The sequence below is a fragment of the Hemitrygon akajei genome, chromosome 23 (genome assembly GCF_048418815.1).
Source record: "Hemitrygon akajei chromosome 23, sHemAka1.3, whole genome shotgun sequence".
NCBI lineage: Eukaryota > Metazoa > Chordata > Chondrichthyes > Myliobatiformes > Dasyatidae > Hemitrygon > Hemitrygon akajei.
Genome location: NC_133146.1, coordinates 38,371,984 through 38,395,067, shown reverse-complemented (window position 1 = coordinate 38,395,067; position 23,084 = coordinate 38,371,984). Strand labels below are relative to the sequence as shown.

General features: G+C 39.9%; 1 protein-coding gene across 5 annotated transcripts in view; it reads left to right on the top strand.

Moving 5' to 3' along the window:
• plce1 (phospholipase C, epsilon 1) overlaps positions 1-23,084 on the top strand; it is a 477,143-nt gene that overhangs the window by 391,534 nt on the left and 62,525 nt on the right. For all 5 annotated transcript variants that reach the window (XM_073027453.1, XM_073027451.1, XM_073027452.1 and 2 more), the window contains exons 8-20: positions 4,305-4,986; positions 7,878-8,060; positions 8,141-8,258; positions 10,183-10,342; positions 13,421-13,543; positions 13,860-13,996; positions 14,811-15,043; positions 16,297-16,358; positions 16,857-17,022; positions 17,487-17,594; positions 17,700-17,816; positions 17,914-18,072; positions 19,587-19,716. In XM_073027453.1, coding sequence (XP_072883554.1) covers positions 4,305-4,986; positions 7,878-8,060; positions 8,141-8,258; positions 10,183-10,342; positions 13,421-13,543; positions 13,860-13,996; positions 14,811-15,043; positions 16,297-16,358; positions 16,857-17,022; positions 17,487-17,594; positions 17,700-17,816; positions 17,914-18,072; positions 19,587-19,716 — 2,378 coding nt within the window. The remainder of the gene's footprint in view (positions 1-4,304; positions 4,987-7,877; positions 8,061-8,140; positions 8,259-10,182; positions 10,343-13,420; positions 13,544-13,859; positions 13,997-14,810; positions 15,044-16,296; positions 16,359-16,856; positions 17,023-17,486; positions 17,595-17,699; positions 17,817-17,913; positions 18,073-19,586; positions 19,717-23,084) is intronic.

The following is a 23,084-nucleotide window of genomic DNA, read 5'->3' as shown; positions in this document are numbered from 1 at the left end:
TACATAACATGTTATAGGTCATAACATTCTTCTGAGCTGCCACCATTAACTTAGGAATCTGATTGGCAGAAATCATGAGCGATGTGGAAGGGGTTGTTTTTCCGCTTTTCTCTCCATGCCGTGCCAAAAGTTGTTTGAAAATTCCACGTGAGTGCATTTGCTGCAGGTAACGTCAGGACACTGCAGTATGTAGCTGACCAGAAGTAAATCATAAAAACAAGAAATTCTGAAGATGCTAGAGATCAAGATCAGCACACCAAAATGCTGGAGGAACTCAACAGCTCAGACAGCATCTACTGAAGGAAATCATGGGAGTCATGGCAGATTTTAAGAGATGGCTTTTTAGAGCAGTTTGTCATTGAACCTACTAGGGGGTCAGCTATACTAGATTGGGTGTTATGTAATGAACCGGAGGTGATTAGGGAGCTTAAGGTAAAAGAACCATTAGGAACCAGTGATCACAAAATGATTGAGTCCAGCTTGAAATTTGATAGGGAGAAAGTAAAGTCTGATGTAGCAGTACTTCAGTGGAGTAAGGGAAATTACAGTGGTACGAGAGAGGAGTTGGTCAAAGTAAATTGGAAGGAGCTGCTGGCAGGGATGTCAGCAGAGCAGCAATAGTGTGCATTTCTGGAGAAAATGAGTAAGGTGCAGGACACATGTATTCCAAATACTCAAATGGTAAAATAGTACAACTGTGGCAGACAAAGGGAGGTCAAAGCTATTGTAAAAGCAAAAGAAAGGGCATCCAACAAAGCAAAAATTAGTGGGAAGTTAGAGGATTGGGAGGTATTTTCAAAAACCTACAGAGAGCAACTAAAAAAGTCATTAGAAGGGTAAAAATGAAATATGAAAGCAAGCTAGCAAATAATATCAAAGTGGATAGTAAAAGTTTTTTCAAGTATGTTAAAAATAAAAGAGAAATGAGAGTGGATATAGGACCATTAGAAAATGAGGCAGGAGAAATAGTAACGGGGACAAGGAGATGGCTGATGAACTAACTGAGTATTTTGCACCACTGTGGAAGAGACTGGCAGTATGCCTGATGTTGTAGTGCGTGAAGGAAGAGCGGTGGATGCCGTTACTATGACAAGAGAGAAGGTGCACAAAAAGCAGAAAGACCTAAAGGTATATTAGTCACCCGGACCAGATGAACTTCACCCTAGGGTTCTGAAAGAGGTAGCATTAGAGATTGTAGTGGCAGTAAAAATGCTCTTTGAAAAATCATTGGACTCTAGCATGGTGCCAGAGGACTGGAAAATTGCAAATGTCATTCCATTCTTTAAGAAAAGAGGAAGGCAGCAGAAAGGAAATGATAGACCAGTTAACCTGACCTCAGTGATTGGGAAGATGTTAGAGTCAACTGTTAAGGATGAAGTGAGGTATTACTTGGTGACACAGGTCAAGATAATATAAAGTCAGGATGGTTTCCTTCATGGAAAATCCTATCTAATGAACCTATTGGAATTCTTTGAGGAGATTACAAGTAGGATAGATAAAGGAGATGCAGTGGATGTTGTATATTTGGATTTTCAGAAGGCCTTTGACAAGGTGCCAAACATGAAGCTGCTTACCAAGTTAAGAGCCCATGATATTACAGGAAAGGGGTACTAACATGGTTAGAGCATAAGCTGATTGGTAGGAGGCAGTGTGTGGGAATAAAAGGATTCTTTTCTGGTTGGCTGCCAGTGACTAGTGGTGTTCTGCAGGGTTCAATATTGGGACCACTTCTTTTTATGCTGTATATAAATGATTTAGATGATGGAATAGATGGCTTTGTTACCAAGGTTGCAGATGATATGAAGATTGGTGGAGGAGCAGGTAATGTTGAGGAAACAGGTAGGATGCAGAAGGAGTTAACAGATTAGGAGAATGAGCAAGAGAGTGACAAATAAAATACAGTGTTTGAAAATGCATGGTCATGCACTTTGGTAGTAGAAATAAATGAGCATACTATTTTGTAAATGGAGCAAATCCAAAAATCTGAGATGCAAAGGGACTTGGGAGCCCTTGTACAGAACACCCTGAAGGTTAACTTGCAGGTTGAGTCAGTGGTGAGGAAGGCAAATGCCATGTTAGCATTCATTTCAAAAGGTCTAGAGTACAAGAGCAAGGATATGATGCTGAAGCTTTATAAGGAACTGGTGAGGCCTCACCTTGAATATTGTGAACCGTTTTGGGCCCCTCATCTTAGAAAAGATGTGCTGGTATTGGAGAGCGTCTAGAGGAGATTCACAAGGATGATTCCAGGAATGAAAGGGTTATCATACAAAGAACATTTGATGGATCTGGGTCTGCACTTCAGAAAGAATTCAGAAGGATGAGGGGGATCTCACTTAAATCTTTTGAATGTTGAAAGGACTAGACAGAGTAGATGTGTAAAGGATGTTTCCCATGGTGGGAAAGTTTAGGATGAGGGCACAGTCTCAGATAGAGGGGTGCCCTCTCAAAAAAGAGACACAGAGAAATTTCTTTACCCAAAGGTGGTGCCGCATGCAGCTGTAAAGCCCAGGCTGTTGGGTGTATTTAAGGCAGAGATTGATAGGTTCTTGACTGGACATTGCATCAAAGGTTACAGGGAGAAGGCCAGGAACTGGGGTTGAGGAGAGAAGAAAAGGATCAGCCATGATTGAATGGCAGAGCAGACACAATAGGCCAAATGGCCTAATTCTGTTCCTATGTCTTTTGGTCTTATGGTCTAAACAAATAAACAGTCAATATTTCGGGCTAAGACCACAAAATGTTCACTGTTTATTCCTCTCCATAGATGCAGCCTGACCTGATTTCCTGCAGCATTGTGTGTGCGTGTGTGTGTGTGTGTGTGCGTGTGTGTGCGTGTGTGTGCGTGTGTGTGCGTGTGTGTGTGTGTGTGTGTGTGTGTGTGTGTGTGCGCACAAACCAAAAGTGAATTAGTGTTTGATTGTATAACAGAACTTGACCCCCAAAGGAGGTCCACAGTCACTATTCTAGGAACAGATGTCTGTCATTCTGCTGGCCAGCTTGTTCACTGATTCCATCACAGCCATGACCTAGGCTGGAAAATCCACAACCCTGGCATGAAATCTTTCCCTTCGTGTCTAATCTTTCTATGACAGGGATTTTTTCTGGAAGGTGAAAGTCAAGCAAGAGCTATCAAGATTGGGTCAAGTGTCCAGATGCTGGTCAAATTTCAGACCTTATTGATATATTCTTGCCAAAACTGGTGGAAGTCTGTAAGACTGATTGACAAAATACAGTGGATTCCTATTAATTGGGACACATCAGGACAAGTAGATTTTAGTCCAATTTAGCAGCTGCCCAATTAGCCGAAGTTTCATGGAAGTAGTTAAAAAGGTACAAAAAATTTTTTAAACTACATTTTAACAATAGAAATACAATAGAAATTATGAAAGGCTATACATAAACAAAGATGATGAACAACTGATATGCAAAGGGAGATAAACAGTGCAAAAATAATACTAAGAGCATGAGTTGTAGTGTGCTTGAAAGTGAGTCTTTTGGTTGTGGTATCAGTTTCAGAGTTGTTGTGAGTAAAGTTATCCATGCTAGTTCAGGAACCTGATGGTTGTATGTCAATAAACAGTCCTGAACCTAGTGTATAGGACCAAGGGATCCTACATCTGCTGCCTGATGGTAGTAGTGAGGAGAGACCTTGGCCTGGGTGGTAGGGATCCTTAATAGTGGATGCAGCTTTCTTGTGGCAGCACTTCATGTCAGTACGCTCAGTGGTTGGGCGAACTTAGCCTGGGATGGAGTAGGTTATATCCATCACTTTCTGTAGACTTCCCTGTTCCTCGGCATTGGTGCTTCCATACTAGGCCATAATGTAACCAGCCAGGATACTCTCCACTGTGTATCTGTAGAAGAAGTTTGTCCTGGTTGGATTTAGCACCCTTAAACTTGTAAATCTGTTTTACGCTGAAGACATGTAACATAAATATTGCTGTATGTTGCTTTAATGGACTACGGTATGGTGCATTCCTTCAGCTGTGGCACTTGTGAGGTAATTTCTAAAATAACAAACCAAGCCAGTCTGACTCAAATAAAAGTCTAAATTGCTTTTTGACACAATTGCATAGTTCTGTTTCATTTACATACAAACTAATTCTAAAACTGGAAATGCTACTAAATGAATGATAATACAGTGTGACCACCTGCTCCATGAAAATTGAGTGTGGAGTCATTTTGGTGGAGTGACTACATGTGGAAGGTTATGGAAGAGTCACAGCCTATTGGCAGCTGGAGAAGCAGGTGTATGTTTTCATCAGAGACGTGCAGTATCTTAGCTGTCTTCTCCTTCACAGGTTCATTGTTGGAGATCTGTCAGACTCAGAGAGTGACTCCTTTGAGCAATCCAGTGAGATTGACCTGAGTGGGACAGAGGACCAGCAGAAGGCGTTTAATCATGAGACCGAACTTATTCCTTGGTATGTATTGTCCATTAGAGCTGACGTCCATCAGTTTCTCCTGCAAGGGTCCACAGTCATACACTATGACCAGGAGGCTCATCTATCAGCACGTTGTTTTCTCAAACTGGAAGCTGACAACTGTACTCTGACTTGGTCAAAACCACCTACAGCCAACCCAACCAACGCCAAGGTGAAAAGCATAGTACCGGGTAATAGCACAGATGTTGGTAATACGAAGTTTCAGCTGTATGGGCACATTGCATTAAATGGACTTGTTGAAGGCTTTTTGGACATGTCTGTGGTGAAAGCTGTTTACATGGGACATTCAGGAATTGATCTTAATACTGTTTGCATTCAAAACAAACTTTCCCAGATGACCCTGGAGGAAAATTGCATAACGTTGCTGTATGGGGTCCATACAACTGATAATCGCTTATTGCACTTTGTGGCTCCTAAGTACACTGCTAAAATGGTGCATGATGGATTACAGGAACTGGTAACGGCTGTGAGGAAAATGAAGAAGTTTCCTGACCAAAGACTGCAATGGCTGAGGAAGCAATATGTCAGTTTGTATCAGGTATGTGGAAATTAATCCCTTGTAACAATATTTCTGAATATTGTTAAGAATTATAAGATTGGAAATATCTGTTGGTGATTTAAATGAATAAGTACTTATAATGCTCATAATGCCAGTTTTAACTGCATATTTTAAATCGGGTATGAAGGAATATTATGAAAGCACTTGTTTATTGACATTGCCAAGGACACTGGCTATTGATTTGATGTCAATATTTTCTCTTTCTAGTGTATTCTGATGCCCTTAACGTCAAATGTGCAAGAAGTTTAAGAAACTTTTAATCAGAAAACAAATTAAGAGTTTTCAATATGTTATTGTAAATATTTATGGTAATAACAGTTATGAAGCAAAGCAGTTTCTCTGAACTTCATGACCCAATAGGCCAATACATTATCACACAAAGAGAAAACATAAGAGTAATTTCATCAGAAATAATAATGGAAATAGTTTTCAATTCTATATTGCATTATTGGAAACCACATGGGGCTAACAGAAAAGACTACAAAGAATTGGATGGAAAACAAAACAAACTAATTAAGAAAATAAATGCAAAAGATTCTGCAAATGCTGGAAATCCAGAGCAACACACACAAAATGCTAGAGGAACTCAGCAGGTCAAGCAGCATCTATGCAGATGAATAAATAGTCGCCATTTAGGGCTGAGACCTTTCACAGGGTAAATATGCAAAATTAACAAATAACTATAAAGAAAAAGTAAAGAGATACCAGCTAACTTAAAACTGAGTAGGAATGTTCAGAGATCAGTGACTGTGCTAATGGTAAAAGTAAATGCCATTCTTCATAACAAACAGTTCTATTTATCCCAAACAAGGGAAGGTGGGTGAACTCAAAAAACAGGTAAGATTTTACAAAGACAACTGATGATTAGAATCAAATTAAATACACATCAGTTGAATGCAAGAAACTATTAGAAGCAAAATAATAATTGCATGTTCATTGAAATTGAAATTCCCAATTGAGAAATTGAAAATGATTTAGGTATGAAATGATTCGAGAGCAAATCCTCACTGGCCATAGTATTCTGGTCAAACTGCATTTTGAGTGTGAAGTACTGCTTTGATTTCTATGAAATAATGTTTTATCCAAGCCCTAAAGCTTGGAAAGGAAATAATTAAAAGTACCCCTTTGTGTTTGAGGAATGTGTTGAGAGGAACTGATAGGCGAGAAAAGCTTTTGCCAAAAGAGACATCACATAGTGAACATATATAGCAGATATATACTGTTTGCGAACATAACAGATTTACCCAGACAGAAAGGTTTGAGTTAAACCAATATTGACCAGGGTTCATTCTTCCTAATGTAATGCTCAGTATTATACTACTGAGCAAGAAATAGACCTCTGATAAAGAGTGGGGAGAGAGACTTGTAAAGAACAATGTTTGTGTCATTGTGAACAGTGCTAGGAAATGAAACTTTTATTTTGGGCACTTTGATGTAGAAAAGGAGTCTCCCTTCATTCAAGAGGTTCAATGCCAAGTGGGAAAAGCAAACTGCAGATGTTGGAAATCTGAAAGCTGAAACAGAAGCAGAAAATGCTGAAGATGCTCAACAGGTCAGACAGCATCTGTAGAAAGAGAGAAAATAAGTTAAAGTCTCAGTTCTGAGATATTTTGTCTCAGTGCCAACATTACAAGCATGACTAGATGAAGGGTCTAAGCCCAAAATGCTGATTCATTATTCCTCTCCATTGTTGCTGCCTGACCTGCTGAGTTCCTCCAACATTTTGTATGTGCTGCTCTGGATTTCCAGCATCTGTAGAATCTGCTGTGTTTAAAAAAAAGTGACCTGTTGAATTCCATGTGACACTTCAAATCTGTCAGTAAATCCTAGCCTAGTACATGCAAGCCATTGCTTCAATTTGGTAGCTGAATGCTGACAGGAAACATTGGCTGAAGGCAGCACAGTTTGGTGGATCTTATTTTAAGGTTCATGCCATTTTACAAGCACAGCTGTAAAAGAGAAAATGTACTATGATAGCCACGATAATCTAAATATTTAGTCTTCTAGTCCAAAGCCATCACAGCATTTAGGTACTATTTCTGTAAATTCGAAGGTCACAAATTCTACTTATGCAAAGGAGACATTTTAAACTGCTGTCTTAGATTGATAGAAAAAATATGGAAAATATACTAAAAGCTATTGATCTACAGTTTTGAAATTTGTGATTCACTTGTTTGACTTATTATGGATTTTACTTGAAACAAGTACAAACATTGCAGCAATAGTTTTGACATAAAGAAAACTCAAACAAAACAAAGTTAACTTTATGAGAATGAGGGCAAGAAATGCAATGGAGAAGAAAGCTTAAATGGAAGTTTCTAAACTGTACAAATCATCCCTGGAGGGGGTGTGCGAGAAATTATAACTTGCATGTATCCATTGGGCTTTAGACAGCTTGCGTCAGGTCAACCTGCTGGCGGACAGCTGGACATGCTGAACTAATGAAAGCCTCTTCTCCTCTATTCTCTCCTCTCTCCACTTCTCTCCTCCTCTCTCCCCTATCTCTTCTCTCCGTCTTAAATTCTTCAAAATCAGGTTTATGATCATTGATGTATGCCATGAAGCTTGTAGTTTGTAGCTGCAGTATAGCATAATACGTAAAAAATGGCACCTGGGTAGCTGATGTGTCTGGAAGGAGGTGAAAGGAAAGAAGAAGTTGGCAACGCAGACCTGTAGAAAATGCTAAAATGTGATTTATGTGTGAAGGTTAATGATTAAGAGCACTGACAATGAGTGATGAGGAGGAAGGGATGGAAAGTCATAGCATAAGATAAAATGAGGTGGGAGGACATATGTTTGGAGCCCGAATGCCAGCTAATTCATTTGGATAGGTGGCCCGTTTAATGTACAATTCCATGTTTTTGATGTAGGAGGAAGGCAAGTTTGAGGGACCAACACTGGCTCAGGTTATTGAACTCTTTGGAGGCAGACGCTGGATCACAGGAAACACAGCCACAGCGACTTTGAACAAAAGCACGGAAAAATCCAACCTGCAGCGCAACAACACATTGGGAATGAACACAGCCAAAAAGATAAAGAAATCACTCATCAGGGTATGAACTGAGACTTTCATAAGTCACTGTCATGTGCTTTTGATCAAGGATTAATTGACTGAAAGTTTGGTTCTGTGCAGGGAGACAGTGGGGAGATGACTGACGAGGACATGGGCACACGCAAGGCTCGAAACTGCAAAGAATCTCGAAGCAGGAGTGGATCTGACCCAGCAGACTTTGATGAACAGGAAGAATCGGGTAACATGCTTCTTCCCTTAAATATCTGCTGTATTTATGGACCAGGAGTTGTAGATCATATTCTAAGAAGCTTTGTAGATGTGAGTGTACCTTAGAGTGGCACAACGTGGGCAACGCCACAGGTAAAGTCACTACCTCTCAGCTTCGACAGCTTAAGTGCAATCCTGACCACCAGTCGAATTTGCAAATACTTCCTGTGCCTGCAGAGCTTTCGCCTAGGTTAGAAGATCCCAACCTGGGATCCACAGACCCCTCGGTTAATGGTAAAGGTCCATAGCATAAAAAAGGTTGGGAACCCCTGCTCTAGGTACTTTAGTTTCCTTTCACATCACAAAGTGGTGAGTGCATGGAACGGGCTGCCAGCGACGGAGGTGGAGGCGGATACGATAGGGTCTTTTAAGAAACTCCTGAATAAGTACATGGAGTTTAGAAAAATACAGGGTTTCAGTAACCCTAGGTAATTTCTAAAGTAAGTACATGTTCGGCACAGCATTGTGGGCCAAAGGGCCTGTATTGTGCTGTAGGCTTTCTATGTTCTATAGACTCACTTTCAAGGACTCTAGAACTCATGTTCTCAAAATTTATTTATTTATTTGTTTATTTATGTTGCACATTTGTTGTCTTTTGCACATTGGTTGTTTGTGTGACTGGCAATTTCTCAATGATACAGTTGTGTTTCTTTGTATTTACTGTGAACGCCCACAGGAAAATGAATCTTAAATGGTAACATACGTCTACTTTGATAATCAATTTACTTTGAAACTTTGAAGATGGGTGGCTGGTAGGTTAATTGGCCATTCTAAATTACCCCTGGAGTGTGAGTGATAGAATATGGGAGAAGTAGATGGGAATGTAGGGATAATAAGAAGAATAGAATTAACATAGGACCAATCTAAATGTATGGGTGATGGTTCCTGCTAACTGAGTGGACTGACCAACCTGTTTTCATGTTCAATGGCTCTCTAATGCTCTCACTCTGAGAGCAATTGTTACTATATTATCTGTCAGAAAATTGAATGGCTTTGGAACAAAACTGTGAATACAGGTTAGCAGGGAGGATCTACGTGGGTTTAGAGGAAAATCTTATTGTCAGATTGTGCTGTCAGGTTGCAACATGCGTTTATAATAGTAATTAATACAATTAGACTGATACATAATTATAAATGCAAAATATAAAGCTAGGAATCAATGCTAAATAGCAATGTCAGGACAATGTTCTTGCAGTTAATCTGTTTATTCTTTTTAATGATGTTTTGTGGCAACCCACTTTCTGCGCAGGCGAACCGGCTCACAAATAGCCAGCGCGCGGGGGGAGACTTTGGTAATGCACCTCTGACGTCATTTCCGCCCAGAGAAGGCGGGCGCTAGGGTTTAAATGCCAGCGACGCGAAGTTTGAATAAACTAGTCTCCAAATGACTTACCGACTGTGTGTCATTATTTCAGCACTGTGTGTAGCACACCGCTACAGTTTTCCATTTTTATTTGCTGGAAATTGATAAATATCACTTAGTTGAACATACTTTATTGCATTTTAATAGTGAACATTAAATCTTGAAGAAAATATACAATGTAAACTGAGAAACATCAGCTCAGATTTTGCTGAATGATGCTGTTGGTTCCATTCAGAACACCAGCATTTCCCCACATAAATACCAGCAACTTTATGGAAATGTTGATATTAGTTGCTGTTAGTTGTATGGTGGAAGTGCCTATCTCCTTCTCTTTGTTTGACTGCACAGTTCTCACCAGTCCAGTAACTTCCCTGTGTTAACAAGTACAATGGTTTGGTACCATTGCTTGACTTGTTACCATATGCATTCTAATTGAGCTCAAGAGAGTGGTGACTAAAGACTCCAGTGAGTTATACCAGTGAATTCTTGGCCAATATGTGCTTAATTTATTTGACACATTTATTCTTTTCAGATTTGAGTATTTCAGTGGCTTCTCCTGGTTCTTATACGCTTCCTGCCAGAGCCCGTTCTCTCACCACACCACCATCCGCCACATTGGGCCCTCCAGCGACCACACCAGTGAGACCTGTCTCCTCTCCAGTTCTTTCAACTACCAGCAAGACCAAAACCGGGTAGGAGAAAAATAAATGTGGTCTAAGATTCACACATTTATTCCTTCCCATCAGAGCAACATGTGGCATAATATTCCTTATTTAAATGTTCACATGAAAAGCAAACTTTTAAATAGCAGGGATGTCCAAAGAACTTAGAAAATAGAACAGTACACAGCAGGGACAGACCTTTCTGGCCACTGCATCTGTGCTGACCAGTATAGTTTCTACTGTATTTCAGTATTCTGTATGAATGCAGTACATTATAAAAAGAAGGTATTGAGATAATTGTTGCTATTAAGGTGAGAAAAGAGGACAATCACTTTTATTTACAGAGACAATGGTGGAGGAGGAACATTAAGTCATCGATATGTGAGAGGAATTTCTTTGTACTATAATTATTGGAGCATGTGAATCTGTGCCACAGGGTAGAGTGGGGTGGAGGCCATATTATAGTTTTAGAGGAAAATTGGATAAATATTTGAAGTAGAGATGGTATAGAGACCCACATGACAAAATGATCCATTTGGCTATATTCTGCAATTCAGTCAGCATTTTAATATTTATATTTTTTGTCAAAAGATAAGGGGCTTTGCAAAATGGGCAACAAAACTCAGTTTTGTATGTATGTAATCTTTTGTAGTTCCCTATGGTTCTGTTTTTTTGTAAAATAATATTAATATGCCACATGATAACATAGTTTATGTTACATCTGTAGTGAGAACTTGCTTCTTCAATGTACACCCCAGATTAACATCATTATTTTTGTGAAGTTAGTAAATTCCACAAAGGAACTCACTGAAATAAGACCCAGAAAAGGGGACGACTGGGCACTGATACACGGTGTGCAAAAAGGAAGTGAGGGGAAAAGAGGTGCAATGCACAGAATTCATTTGTTTTTGTTAAAAAGCAGGTAAGAAGTGATATGCCAAAGACTGCCAAATAGTAAGAGAGATGGAGGAGCAGCCTTGCAGACTGATGGCAGGAACGTGCAGGGGCGATACAGGAGTTTTCAGTTACCCGAATATTAATTGTGATAAAAGGGAAAGAAAAGTTGAAATTTCTGAAATGAGTTCAGACTTTTGTCACAGCCAAGAAGGGGACATTCTGGGGAATGAAGTGGATCAGGTGTCACTGAGAGTAAACTTCACTATAGAAAGTTTTATTTTAAGAATGGAGAAAGAATCGGAACATTTAAGGGACAACCTTTCAATGAGACATTTCTTCAGTGAGAAGAGAGGCAATCTAGCCAGGGTAAAGCATAATTAAAAATTTGGCAGGTAAATCTGCAATGGATAATGATTGACCACCACAGGGAGTTACTTTCCTACAAGTAGAGAAGCCAAGGCTAGTAACCCTTGATGACAAGGGAGACAAAGACAATGCAAATGATAGGAGGAGGAAAACAATGCATGTCACATAAATACGGTAGTTAAAGTGGGAAGGAGGTTGAATATAGCAAGGTGAAAGGGGAGATGAAAAGGAAATTAAAGCAGAACAAAAAATAGAATTGCTGACATAAAAGAGCATCCAAAAGCTTTCCATATGGACATGAAAATAGTCAGCAGTAGTTACAAGAGAACTAACAAGGTTTTCCATGCAAAGCATTTGAAGACGTAGCTGAAATCTTACATGTCTATTTGATATCAGACTTTACTAAAGAAAAGGATGGTTTGTACAGGAAATTGCAACTAACAGCCATGATCCTATTTAAAGGCCTATTCCTGCTTTGTTTTTTTTAAATGTATCCTTGTGTTCTTTCTTTCCTGCATTGATGAGATAATCACTCCAGCCCATTTCCTCATTTTGAGCCTCACTCCCTCTGTAATCTCTCCCGAATGTAGCCCTGGTTCTGTAGTGCCTTATATAGATAGATAGATAGATAGATACTTTATTCATCCCCATGGGGAAATTCAACTTTTTTCCAATGTCCCATACACTTGTTGTAGCAAAAACTAATTACATACAATACTTAACTCAGTAAAAAATATGATATGCATCTAAATCACTATCTCAAAAAGCATTAATAATAGCTTTTAAAAAGTTCTTAAGTCCTGGCGGTAGAATTGTAAAGCCTAATGGCATTGGGGAGTATTGACCTCTTCATCCTGTCTGAGGAGCATTGCATCGATAGTAACCTGTCGCTGAAACTGCTTAACTCTCCCTTGCAACCTATAGTTTTTTAATCTTTAATCTCATTGAAAATAACTTATATTTTTTAAAAGGATCTTTGGTACACTGGGGCCACTGAATGACAATAAGCTTCAGACTGAATGAGACCCCAAGAAGAAAAAGAGTCCTGGAAGAATGATGGAGATATCGGAGTGTGCAGAAACCCTTTTGTAGCACATTACTGTGAAAGGAAAGACAATTAGCCAGATTTCTTATGAAAGAAGTAAAGTAGATGATATTGACGTAGACCCAGCTCTTGTGACAGTAACAATTTGGATTTTTCTACTCTCTCTATTTTCCCCCTTCAGCGTAAGAAATGCTCAAGTGAAAACAATCAGCCATTCATTTTCAATCTGTGGTCCATGTCCAGGGAGTTCATTACATTGTACTTTCAGATTTCAGACTTCACTGTATACTCACTTGCCTTCGGCTTCAGTACAGCCATTCTCCTCACCACATCTCTTGCAGAACAACGGCCTTAAATGCTTACTCCCATAGACCCACTTCCGTGATTCTTCATTTCCTCCTGGCAGTTTTCTTGGACTCATTCTAATACATTCTCTTCCAGTCATCCTCCAGTCATTGCATCAGAATCTATCTTGTACATTTTAATTAACAGTACTGTGCAAAACTCTTGGGTACCCTCGTTATATACCCATACCTAAGACTTTTGCAAAGTACTGTACTTCAGAATCAGAAGCAGGTTTATTATCACCGGCATGTGACGAGAAACTTGTTAACTTAGCAGCAGCAGTTCAATGTATTTCAGCCCATTCTTTCTTAATGTGACATCTCAGCAATTAACTAAAGATGTATTTTATATTACAACATGTCTTAAAGCTGTTATGTTTTAAAGAGTCCAAGTTAAAAGGGATATTTTTTTCTTTTTACTCTTTTATCTAACATGGTTTTATGGTCTTCCAATAGCCCAAGAGGGAGTAACAGCTGGCATGGACGGGTAAAAGGAGGGCTGAAAGGGTTTCAGGACTTCATGGTCTCTGACAGCAACATGAGTTTCGTTGAGTTCGTCGAACTTTTCAAATCATTCAGGTGAATATGATCTCACTCTACAGATTTGATTGAAATATCTGCATTGTTTCATATTGGGACAGCACAGTGATTGAAGCTAGTAAGCAAATTTTGAAAGAAGAACCAAAATCTTTGAAAGAATGAAGTAAACACAAAATTCTGGAAATTCTCAGTCAAGCAGTATTTGGGCGGTGGTGGGAGGGGGTGGGTGGAGAAAAATAGAGTTAATATTTTATGTCAATGACCTTTCCTAAAAAATAACTTAGTTGAACGATGCTTTGTGTTCAGCAAGTGTGCATGCAGTGAAAGAGATTGACTTTGTTTGTTTACGGACTAGTGTACGAAGCAGGAAGGACCTGAAGGACCTTTTTGACATTTACTCTGTATCGTGCAATCGCTCGGGCTCAGAATCTGCCCCACTGTACACAAACCTGACGATCGACGACAACATCACTGCGCTACAGCCTGACCTAGGTCAGTCATCTCCGGCAACGATATTGCAATTATTTACTCCATCATTTCTTAATCTGTGCACTTTTTTTGAGATTAGTGAAAGTTCTGATAGGGGATTTCACAATTTAGGAATATTCAGTATGTCCTTTCATTGTTTTCTGGAAAAGATATGTATTTGAATTGAGGGAGGAGCAGAAGGGATGTAAGGAGAGACGGGGTGCAGGGAAAGCACAGACAGATGCAAGGGGAGCAGGAGAGGTGGATGGAGGGAGAGACGAGGAAAAGGAAAAACGTTCTCATGTGTACACACGGGCGCACTTAGAGGGCTACATAGATGGGAATGGAGGAGAAACAAGAATATAGTGGCAGATGTAGAACAAGGAAAACTACAGCTGCAGAGACATAACTGGCAAAAAAGGGAAATGGATGCACAGGAATTTGATATTTGGCATAAAGATGTTGAACTTACTCTTTCTACTTACTTCATATACCTTATTTTCAGATTATGTACGAGTAAGTTAGGTGTTTACACAATGTTATTTTCTGTCTAATTCCTAGTGCAATTTATATTCTCTGTCATATCCTAAAATATATAATGAGAATGTTGATAGTGTAAATTAGAGTAAATTTGCTTGATACTTGGAGGAAGAAGTCCCATAAATATAACAGAAATTCATCCTTATTGTTGAGTTTCTGAAATAAATGTTAGTAACGTGTATATTTATTCATCTATATGTGTATCCTTTTAACTGCTTTTAACTACAGAGTAAATGTCAATAATAATGCATTCATTATTGAAAATAACAAATGAAAACCTTTACTCTTGCTTGTCTAGACCTGTTAACAAGAAATGTGTCGGATCTTGGTCTCTTTATAAAGAGTCGACAGCAAATAACAGATAATCAGAGACAAATTTCTGATTACATCGCGGCGACCAGCATTGTGACCAATCGAGTGGAAATTGCTTCTCTGGGAGAGAGTGAAATGGGAATTGAGCAATTGAATGACTTCCTGGTCAACTGTCAAGGGGAGAATCACACCTATGATGAAATTCTCAGCATTATTCAGGTTTGAGAGATTCATTGTCCTAAAGATACCTCAACCCAATGTGCAAGATGAGGATTCACGACTTCAGTGTCATATTGACACTCCATATGTGTAGTTGAGCTCTTATGAATAGAAAAGCACAAATTTATACACTGACTATTGCTAATCTGCTGACAGACTTTAAATTGCTCTCTAATAATTACCTGTTATTAACAGTGCTGAAACTAAAACTATTTTTGTTCTATACATTTATTTTTCCCTTGTAGAACGTTAAGAAAATGGACAAGTTATTTTATATGTAATATGCATAGCAACATATAAAAGGCCATTTGGCCTCTAGAAAGCAATACCATCAGTCCCATTTGTCTTCTTCCTTCACCGCTGTAACTTATTCTGTCTCACACATACTTATTGACTCCCCTTTGACTTGATCTTCACTCTGGGGAACTTACAGTAACCAAGCTTGTCTTTAGGATGTGATAGGAAACCAGAGCATCTGGAGGAAGTCACACAGACCGGGAAAGAACATGCAAACTCTGCGTGTTGGCGCGTGGCCAAGTGGTTAAGGCTTTGGGCTGGTGACCTGAAGGTCATTAGTTCGAGCCTCAGCTGAGGCAGCATGTGTGTCCTTGAGCAAGGCACTTACCCACACACTGCTCCTGCACGTTTATAGCCCAGTGGCAGCGGTTGGTACAGTATGGACAAGACAAGACAAGACACAGATCAGCTCGGCTCCCTGGAGCTGTGAAGCAGAAGCACCAATTACTGTGCCTCCTTGCCAGGGTTTTACAGGAGTTCTTGGGGCACCCAATCAACCAGAGGATGATTCTGTTGAACATGGGCAGTGTAATAGCCTATAATTATATTGTGACATTTTACTGTATGTACAAAATATAATCTGTGATCTTTGTGCAGCCCTTGAGCTTCCAGTACCAGGCCCACTTAGCACAGCTCCTTTATTGCTCTTTCTTATTTGCTGGTTTAATCTTTGAAAATTACCAGCCTTCAAGATGTTGAAAGGGTTGATTTTAGCAGTGTTACTGCATGAATCCTAAATCGGAACATCAAGATCTTTTAGTATCAGTAAATTTTTGTTGATGTGGTAATGATAATGTCATAAAGGCCCCACAAAACACATAGACACAACCGAGAGACAAAATTCTAGCTGAAAACTCTATCCAATGCTTTGTTAGCTATTGTAATTATGTAGAAATCTGCTGTGTATTGACATAGTCATTTCTATTGCAACGGATAATATATTCATTCTCTCCCAGAAATTTGAGCCATCTGTCAACATGCGCCAGCAAGGACTGATGTCATTTGAAGGGTTTGCAAGGTAATGCATCGTTTTAGCATATAGTTGGTATTTTTTTAAATTCTGAAGCAGCAAAGAAACTCGAACCAAAAGTGCTCATGCTTGAACTTCAGTTGGCTGTAATTGTACGCACTAACCGGTGTTCCATTGATGTCTGTGGATCACCTCTCCTCTTCTATCATGTTCTCATCCTGAAGGCCCATTTTTTACCCATTATGAATAAATAACACAATGTCAAGGTGTCTTTCAAAATTACCACACTCACTGACGCTAATTCCCATTGAGATTCCAGGATACCATTAATGCTGTTTCCCTTTGTGCCTGGCAGCATTTTCATTTAAGGTGAGTTTAGAATTGTGCAGATCAATGTTCATGGCTGTTTAAGAACAATGTAAAGTAGAAAGGGGACAGATGACATTTACAGCAGAAAGGTGAATGGAAATAATGTGCAATTCTATTTAGTTGATATGAATATTTATAGATCTAGTTTTCATGGAATATTTCTTTTATAAACTACAGGTTCCTAATGGACAAAGAGAATGTTGCTTCAAAGAACGATGAATCTCAAGTTGATATTGAGGATTTGCAGTATCCACTTTCATACTACTACATTGAGTCCTCTCACAACACGTACCTTACTGGCCATCAACTGAAAGGAGAATCCTCAGTTGAACTTTACAGCCAGGTATCAGATATTCTCTACTTGTCACTCCTACTCTAGATCTATCCCTTCTCAACCACCTTACTCTTTAAATCTCGTTTTGTCTGATGTTTTTGCCCTTTGTCAGGTTCTTGCTTTTTTTTCCCTCATTTTCTATCTTGCATCCTTCTATTCTGTCTTTTTTGGTCTCTTTTTCTCCCCCACCTCCTTCCCCCTCTCTCCTCCACACTCCCCCTCAACTCTCACTCACCCCACTTGTCCTCTCTCCCTTTTTTTTTTGGTCTCTTTTTGTCCCCCAACTCAGTTCTCCTCTCTCTCACACCCTCCTTTACTCACCCTCTCCCCTCATGATATATCGTTGACCTGAGACAATAACTCTTCCGACGGTGAGTCTCTGGCTCTCACCCGCCTGCTTTCATTCTATCTGCAATATTTCTTGTTCACTCTGTTTTTTGTCCAATTAGTTATTGCTCGTTTTGCATTTTCAGGTGCTGCTGCAAGGGTGCCGAAGTGTTGAGCTGGACTGTTGGGATGGGGATGACGGTATGCCAATCATATATCATGGGCACACGCTCACCACCAAGATCCCATTTAAGGTGCAATTTGGTTAAGTTTGCCTGAAAACATTTCAGCATGTTTGGCGTAAATAGGCAATGATTACTAGTGGCATGGAAGTTCTTATGTTGTACTTTACATCACAGGATGTCATCGAATCAATCAATCGCAATGCCTTTGTAAACTCTGAAATGCCGGTGATTTTGTCAATTGAGAATCACTGCTCACTGCCCCAGCAGCGGAAGATGGCAGAAATTGTTAAGGTAAGCATGTTGACTTGGCGGCCTCCAATGGCTGAAATAACTGCTCGGTCAGCTTAAATCTACAGTCACAGGAGCTTTCTCTCTGTTTTTTTCATAGACTGTATTTGGAGACAAGCTGGTGACCAAATTTTTGTTTGAGAGTGATTTTGCAGATAATCCAATGCTCCCATCTGTATGGCAACTGAAAGGAAAAATCCTCCTCAAAAACAAAAAGCTGAAGGCTCACCAGACTCCAGTGGATATACTTAAACAAAAGGTGAGATGGCTGGAAGTGGTGGATTACAATTTTTTACTTGATCCCTGGAGATTTTCTCAACCCACCAGATCTCTGAAGGGACATCATTTGATGTATCTTTTTGAACATTAGAAAAGGAATAAGCTCCTTACATCTGTTGTTTCATTCAGTTGCCATTGTAACTGATCTTAATTTCGATCACTGCCTTTAGTATCAGAATCAGGTTTATTATCACTGCCTTATGTCGTGAACTTTGTTGCTTTGTGGCAGCAGTGGAGTGCAACACATACAAAGTTACTATATGGTGTAGATATATAGTACTATTCAAAAGTCTTGGGTGTGTGTGTGTGTGTGTGTGTGTGTGTGTGTGTGTGTGTGTGTGTGTGTGTGTGTGTGTGTGTGTGTGTGTGTGTGTGTGTGTGTGTGTGTGTGTGTGTGTGTGTGTGTGTGTGTGTGTGTGTGTGTGTGTGTGTGTGTGTGTGTGTGTGTGTGTGTGTGTGTGTGTGTGTGTGTGTGTGTGTATATATATATAAATAATAGCTAGGGTGCCTAAGAATTTTGCACAATATTGTATTTGCCAATGTAAAGCAGAGAGTGAGTTTGTAAATCTGACCAGAACAAAGGATTTTGGTAGTGGTGAGGGTAGAATGCTGTGGGAGGACAGTGGGACAGGTGGCAGAGGAGTGCCAGGGACAGGAGGTGATGCGGGTACAGACACACCCAGCCCTGAGACACCAGACAAGTTCACTTGATTCCAAGCAATTGGTTTATTGATCATTACAGAATGTCTCTCTGGTGCTTCCTGCTCCCTCCCCTCTCCTTTTCCCCCTTTCCAACCACAATTCCCCTCTCCCTACCCCTTTCCCACTCTCACTCCACAATAGAGAGCCATATCAAAATCAAGTTTATCAGTACTCACATAGCAGCAGCAACACAGTACTGTGCAAAAGTCTTAGGCAGCCTAGCTACATATATGTGCCTAAGACTTTTGCACAGTTCTGTAAGTTACAGTACAAATAAATAGTGCAAAATAGGAACAGCAAATGTTCATGGACTGTTCAGAAAATTGATTGTAGTGGCGGGGCTGGGAAGAGGCTGTTCTTTAAAAATTGAATGTGTGTTTTCAGGCTCCTGCACTCCTTCATGATGGTAGTAACGTAAAGAGGGAATCTCCTGGATGGTGAGAGTCCTTGATGAAGGATGGTGCTATCTTGAGGCACTGCCTTTTGAAGATCCTCTCATCGCTGGGAAGGTCTGTGCCCGTGATGGGGCTGGATGAGGCTACAACCTTTTGCAGCCTCCTTTGATCCAATGCATTGGCGCCTCCATACCAGGCAGTGATACAACTAGTCAGAGTGCCTTCGGTTCAGTGCACAGCCTTTAATAATGATCACAGCCCCAATAGTTCTGGAGACCACTGCTATCTGGATTTCTATTACTGTTCATGCAAAATAGTGTTTCCTAACACTTTAATGTTTTTCTCTGTAAGCTTTTGTCCAGAATTTGCTTCTCTGACAATGTGCTCTCTCCTACAGGCCCATCAGCTTGCAAACCTGCAGGCGCAGACGAGCAATGGCAACCTGACTGGCCCAGGTACCTCCAACAATGATGAGGAAGAAGATGAAGATGATGAATACGACTATGACTATGAATCTCTCTCTGACGGTACAAAGCTTGTTATGTTGGCTCCTATTCACAGTTTGAATCAGTATTTTTGGTAAAAATTGAAGCTCTTCTTCATTGCCATTCCTTGTTCTGTTTGACATTTTTTGGGAACATCAGCATATTCGTGACTGTATATAGACTGATATAATAATCTCTGCAAATTTGAGATAGTGAAACAAAATCAAATAAAGTGGGAGAATTGTGCTGCAGGTTGATTGAGAATGTGAGGTTTAAAGAGCTGGATTTGCTTATTGCACACTGCACGATCACAAGACAGTTAGTTACTAGTTCCAGAATTCACAGCTCAAATTTATTATCAAAGTATGTATACAGTATGCAACCTTGAGATTAATCTTTCGCAGGCATTCAAAAACAAAGAAGCCCACTAAAAAACACTTGCAAAACTACCACATATCTAATTTACAACAGAGGACAAATCACACAAAGAAAGTAAGCAAAAAACATGGAACCTGAACTGGAGAGAGCCCAAAAGTGAGTTCACAGCTGTGGAGCCTGTTCCGTGCTGAGGTGAGTGAAGCCCGTACAGGAACCCAATGGCTGCAGGGGAATGCTGCTCCCGAACCTGGTGGTGTGGGACCTAAGACTCATGCACCTCCTGCCCGACGATATAACATGAGAGGGAGACCAGCAGGCAGGCAGGCGGTGCTGAACACCTGTCCATTTTCTGCTCTCATCCTCGATGATTTAAATCTTGCTTGGTGCTTTAAGTAGCGTGGACTCATGGAGCTGCCATGAGTTCATCTTTCGCTATCAGGCCTCAACGCAACATCCACCCCCTGCGATGGCTGCTCAGCCGTAGCTGCCCTCTCAAGAATCTAGTTCATTGAATCCCCCCAGGAGATTGCAAAAATGTCAGATTGTTTAGTCGGTTCAAACATACATCCTTAAAAGGGAAATTACAGGCTACAGACTGCAGCGATTACAGTTCAGAAGAAGTATATCTACTGGAGTATCTAGTAGTTTTCTGAGCTGTCTGAAAAACGTCACCATTGGTCGTCGGCACCATCATACTCGCTCTTCAATTTCCATAAGGATATCTTGCAGTCTCAGCTGAAGGAGGCCATTCCAGGCTGGTTCATCCTCTCATGAATGAAGAAGGATCTATTACTCAATATTGTTTTATTAGAGTCAAAAACTGTAGAGGAAAGGTTAAATAGAAATGAATTGTTCCTTAAGATTTGTCTTCTCACCTACCTTTGTAATCCAATGAATAGCAACAATCAGCATTCATATAGCACACTAACCTAGAATAAGGGGTTCTAAACTGACAAAGGTGTCAGTTTGTAATGTTAAACCAGTATTGTTTGTCAACTGATATGAGTAGTCATATTTTTAATTGAAAATCTATTTGAAAGGCAAAAAAACAACATTGATTGGGGGTAGAGATGGAATTGGATACACGTTAACTCTGGCAGGATTTGCAGGCCATTACTTCAGACAAAAAGATCAGTTGTGATGCTTCACTCCCAGATGAGCTCAACACCTTTGAAAGGGAGAATAAAATTACATCTGTGCAAATCCCCAAAGTGACCCTGTGATCTGGGGGGAAACTTTAATTCCTAGAAGGTTCCTGTGCCATCACCATTTGATCCTGGAAGCTGCATGAATAACGCATGATGCCTTCTCCAAGTGTTTGGGTGATGACGCTAATGCAGCAGCGAGTAGAAAACTGTAAAATGCATCAGAGACCAATGGCACTGGCCTGGTTTAGTCCGGAGGCCTTGAAGCAAAACGTGTTGGTGAACCTCCAAATACAAGGCAGCGTAAGAATATTTGCAAGTGTGTTTTTGAGACGGTGGCAGGTCGTGGATGCTGATGAGGTCTGCTTTGAGTATTGCCCCTTTAAGTTGCACATTACACAGGAAACAGAGTTAGTTTGTAAAAGCTGAACATTATGTGAGTTAATAGAAACTGCTAGTGAGTCTGAATGTTACATTAAAGCTGAATTTTGCATATTATTGCTAACATCATTTAGGGCCAGCTTTACATTGCAGAGAATTAAGTTACTAGCTCAAACAATAAACTCACTGAAAAGACTGGAATTTCCTGCCAGGAGCTAACACATCCAGAAATTGGGCACAAACTCCCTCTACTCTGGGTGTAGTTAATTTTCAGTTCCACACCACTGAACTTTTCCCCCAAGAGTTTTGCAAATGAAATTTTGAAATATGTAAATGTCATTTTATATTAATTCCACGGAGAGCTTTACAACTTAAAAAATATTCAGCCGATTAGTGATATTGCTATCAATCAATCTAACTCTGGCTCCAGTTTCTGAATATGGACCGGTGTTCCAGACAAGTTAATGGTGTGCTGGTTTAATTTTCGCAAGGTAGCTGGGGCTGCACACAACCCAGTGATCTTGTGATATTTCTGGGCTGCCAAGCAAATTCTTGTATAACAGTTTCAGCTGCAATTGTGTTTAAGCAAACACATAAAACCATGTTGCTGCTCCTGAAATCTCAAGTACCGGGTAGTTGTAAATTGATTGTTGTCTTTTGGATTAGCCCTGACCCTTGTTACTAATCTAGGTGGGAGGTCATGGGGCAAGTTGTCATTTACAGTAAAAGCTTACAGGTATTTAAAAAAATTGTAAACCCTTCTTAATGAAGTTATTTATGTCACTTCAAAAACAATTGAAGAAGTTACAACTCAAAGTGGAAATCAAAGAAATAAATAGAACTGGCAAACTTCAGCAGCAGGCAGTTTTTATTAAATAAAAGCTGAGAAAGCTGAAATAAGGGAATAAATATTATGAACCTCAGAGGAAAAAGGTACAATGAATAAATGCATTTGGAAGTGAATATCTTTTCCTGCTCCTACCTGGAAATGATCTATTAATTAGGGCATTTTTTGAATTAGAGTGGGATTAAAATGTGAATTATCTTTGTCAGATTTGGATTAGTTTGGACTTCATTATCTACCCAGGGAGTAAGAGATTTTCTAGTCCAGTGTTGTGGAAGGTGGAGGAGGAGGAGGAGGATGAACTGGGATGACAGCACTCACGGCAAACTGTGGAGGAGAGAGAAGATGAGATGCAGCAGGATTGAGATTATAGACATGATATTTGTCAAAGCATCCAGTGTATTATATCTGTAATCTATAAATACAATCTGTATAGAATCTGCTAGGACAGTGGAGAGATGGAGAGGCCACATTGTTGCATCTGTGAAAAAACAAACTTCTCACTATAAATTCTGGGAAGAAGTCCTGAAGTGAGATTGGAACATTTTCACCTTTTTGTTTTAGCATTAGTTGCATATAAGACTTTTTTGTTTGCTGGATACATCTTGAGATGTTAAAAGTCCACCCACTTGATTTTATTCGTACATAACTTTGTAGCCAGA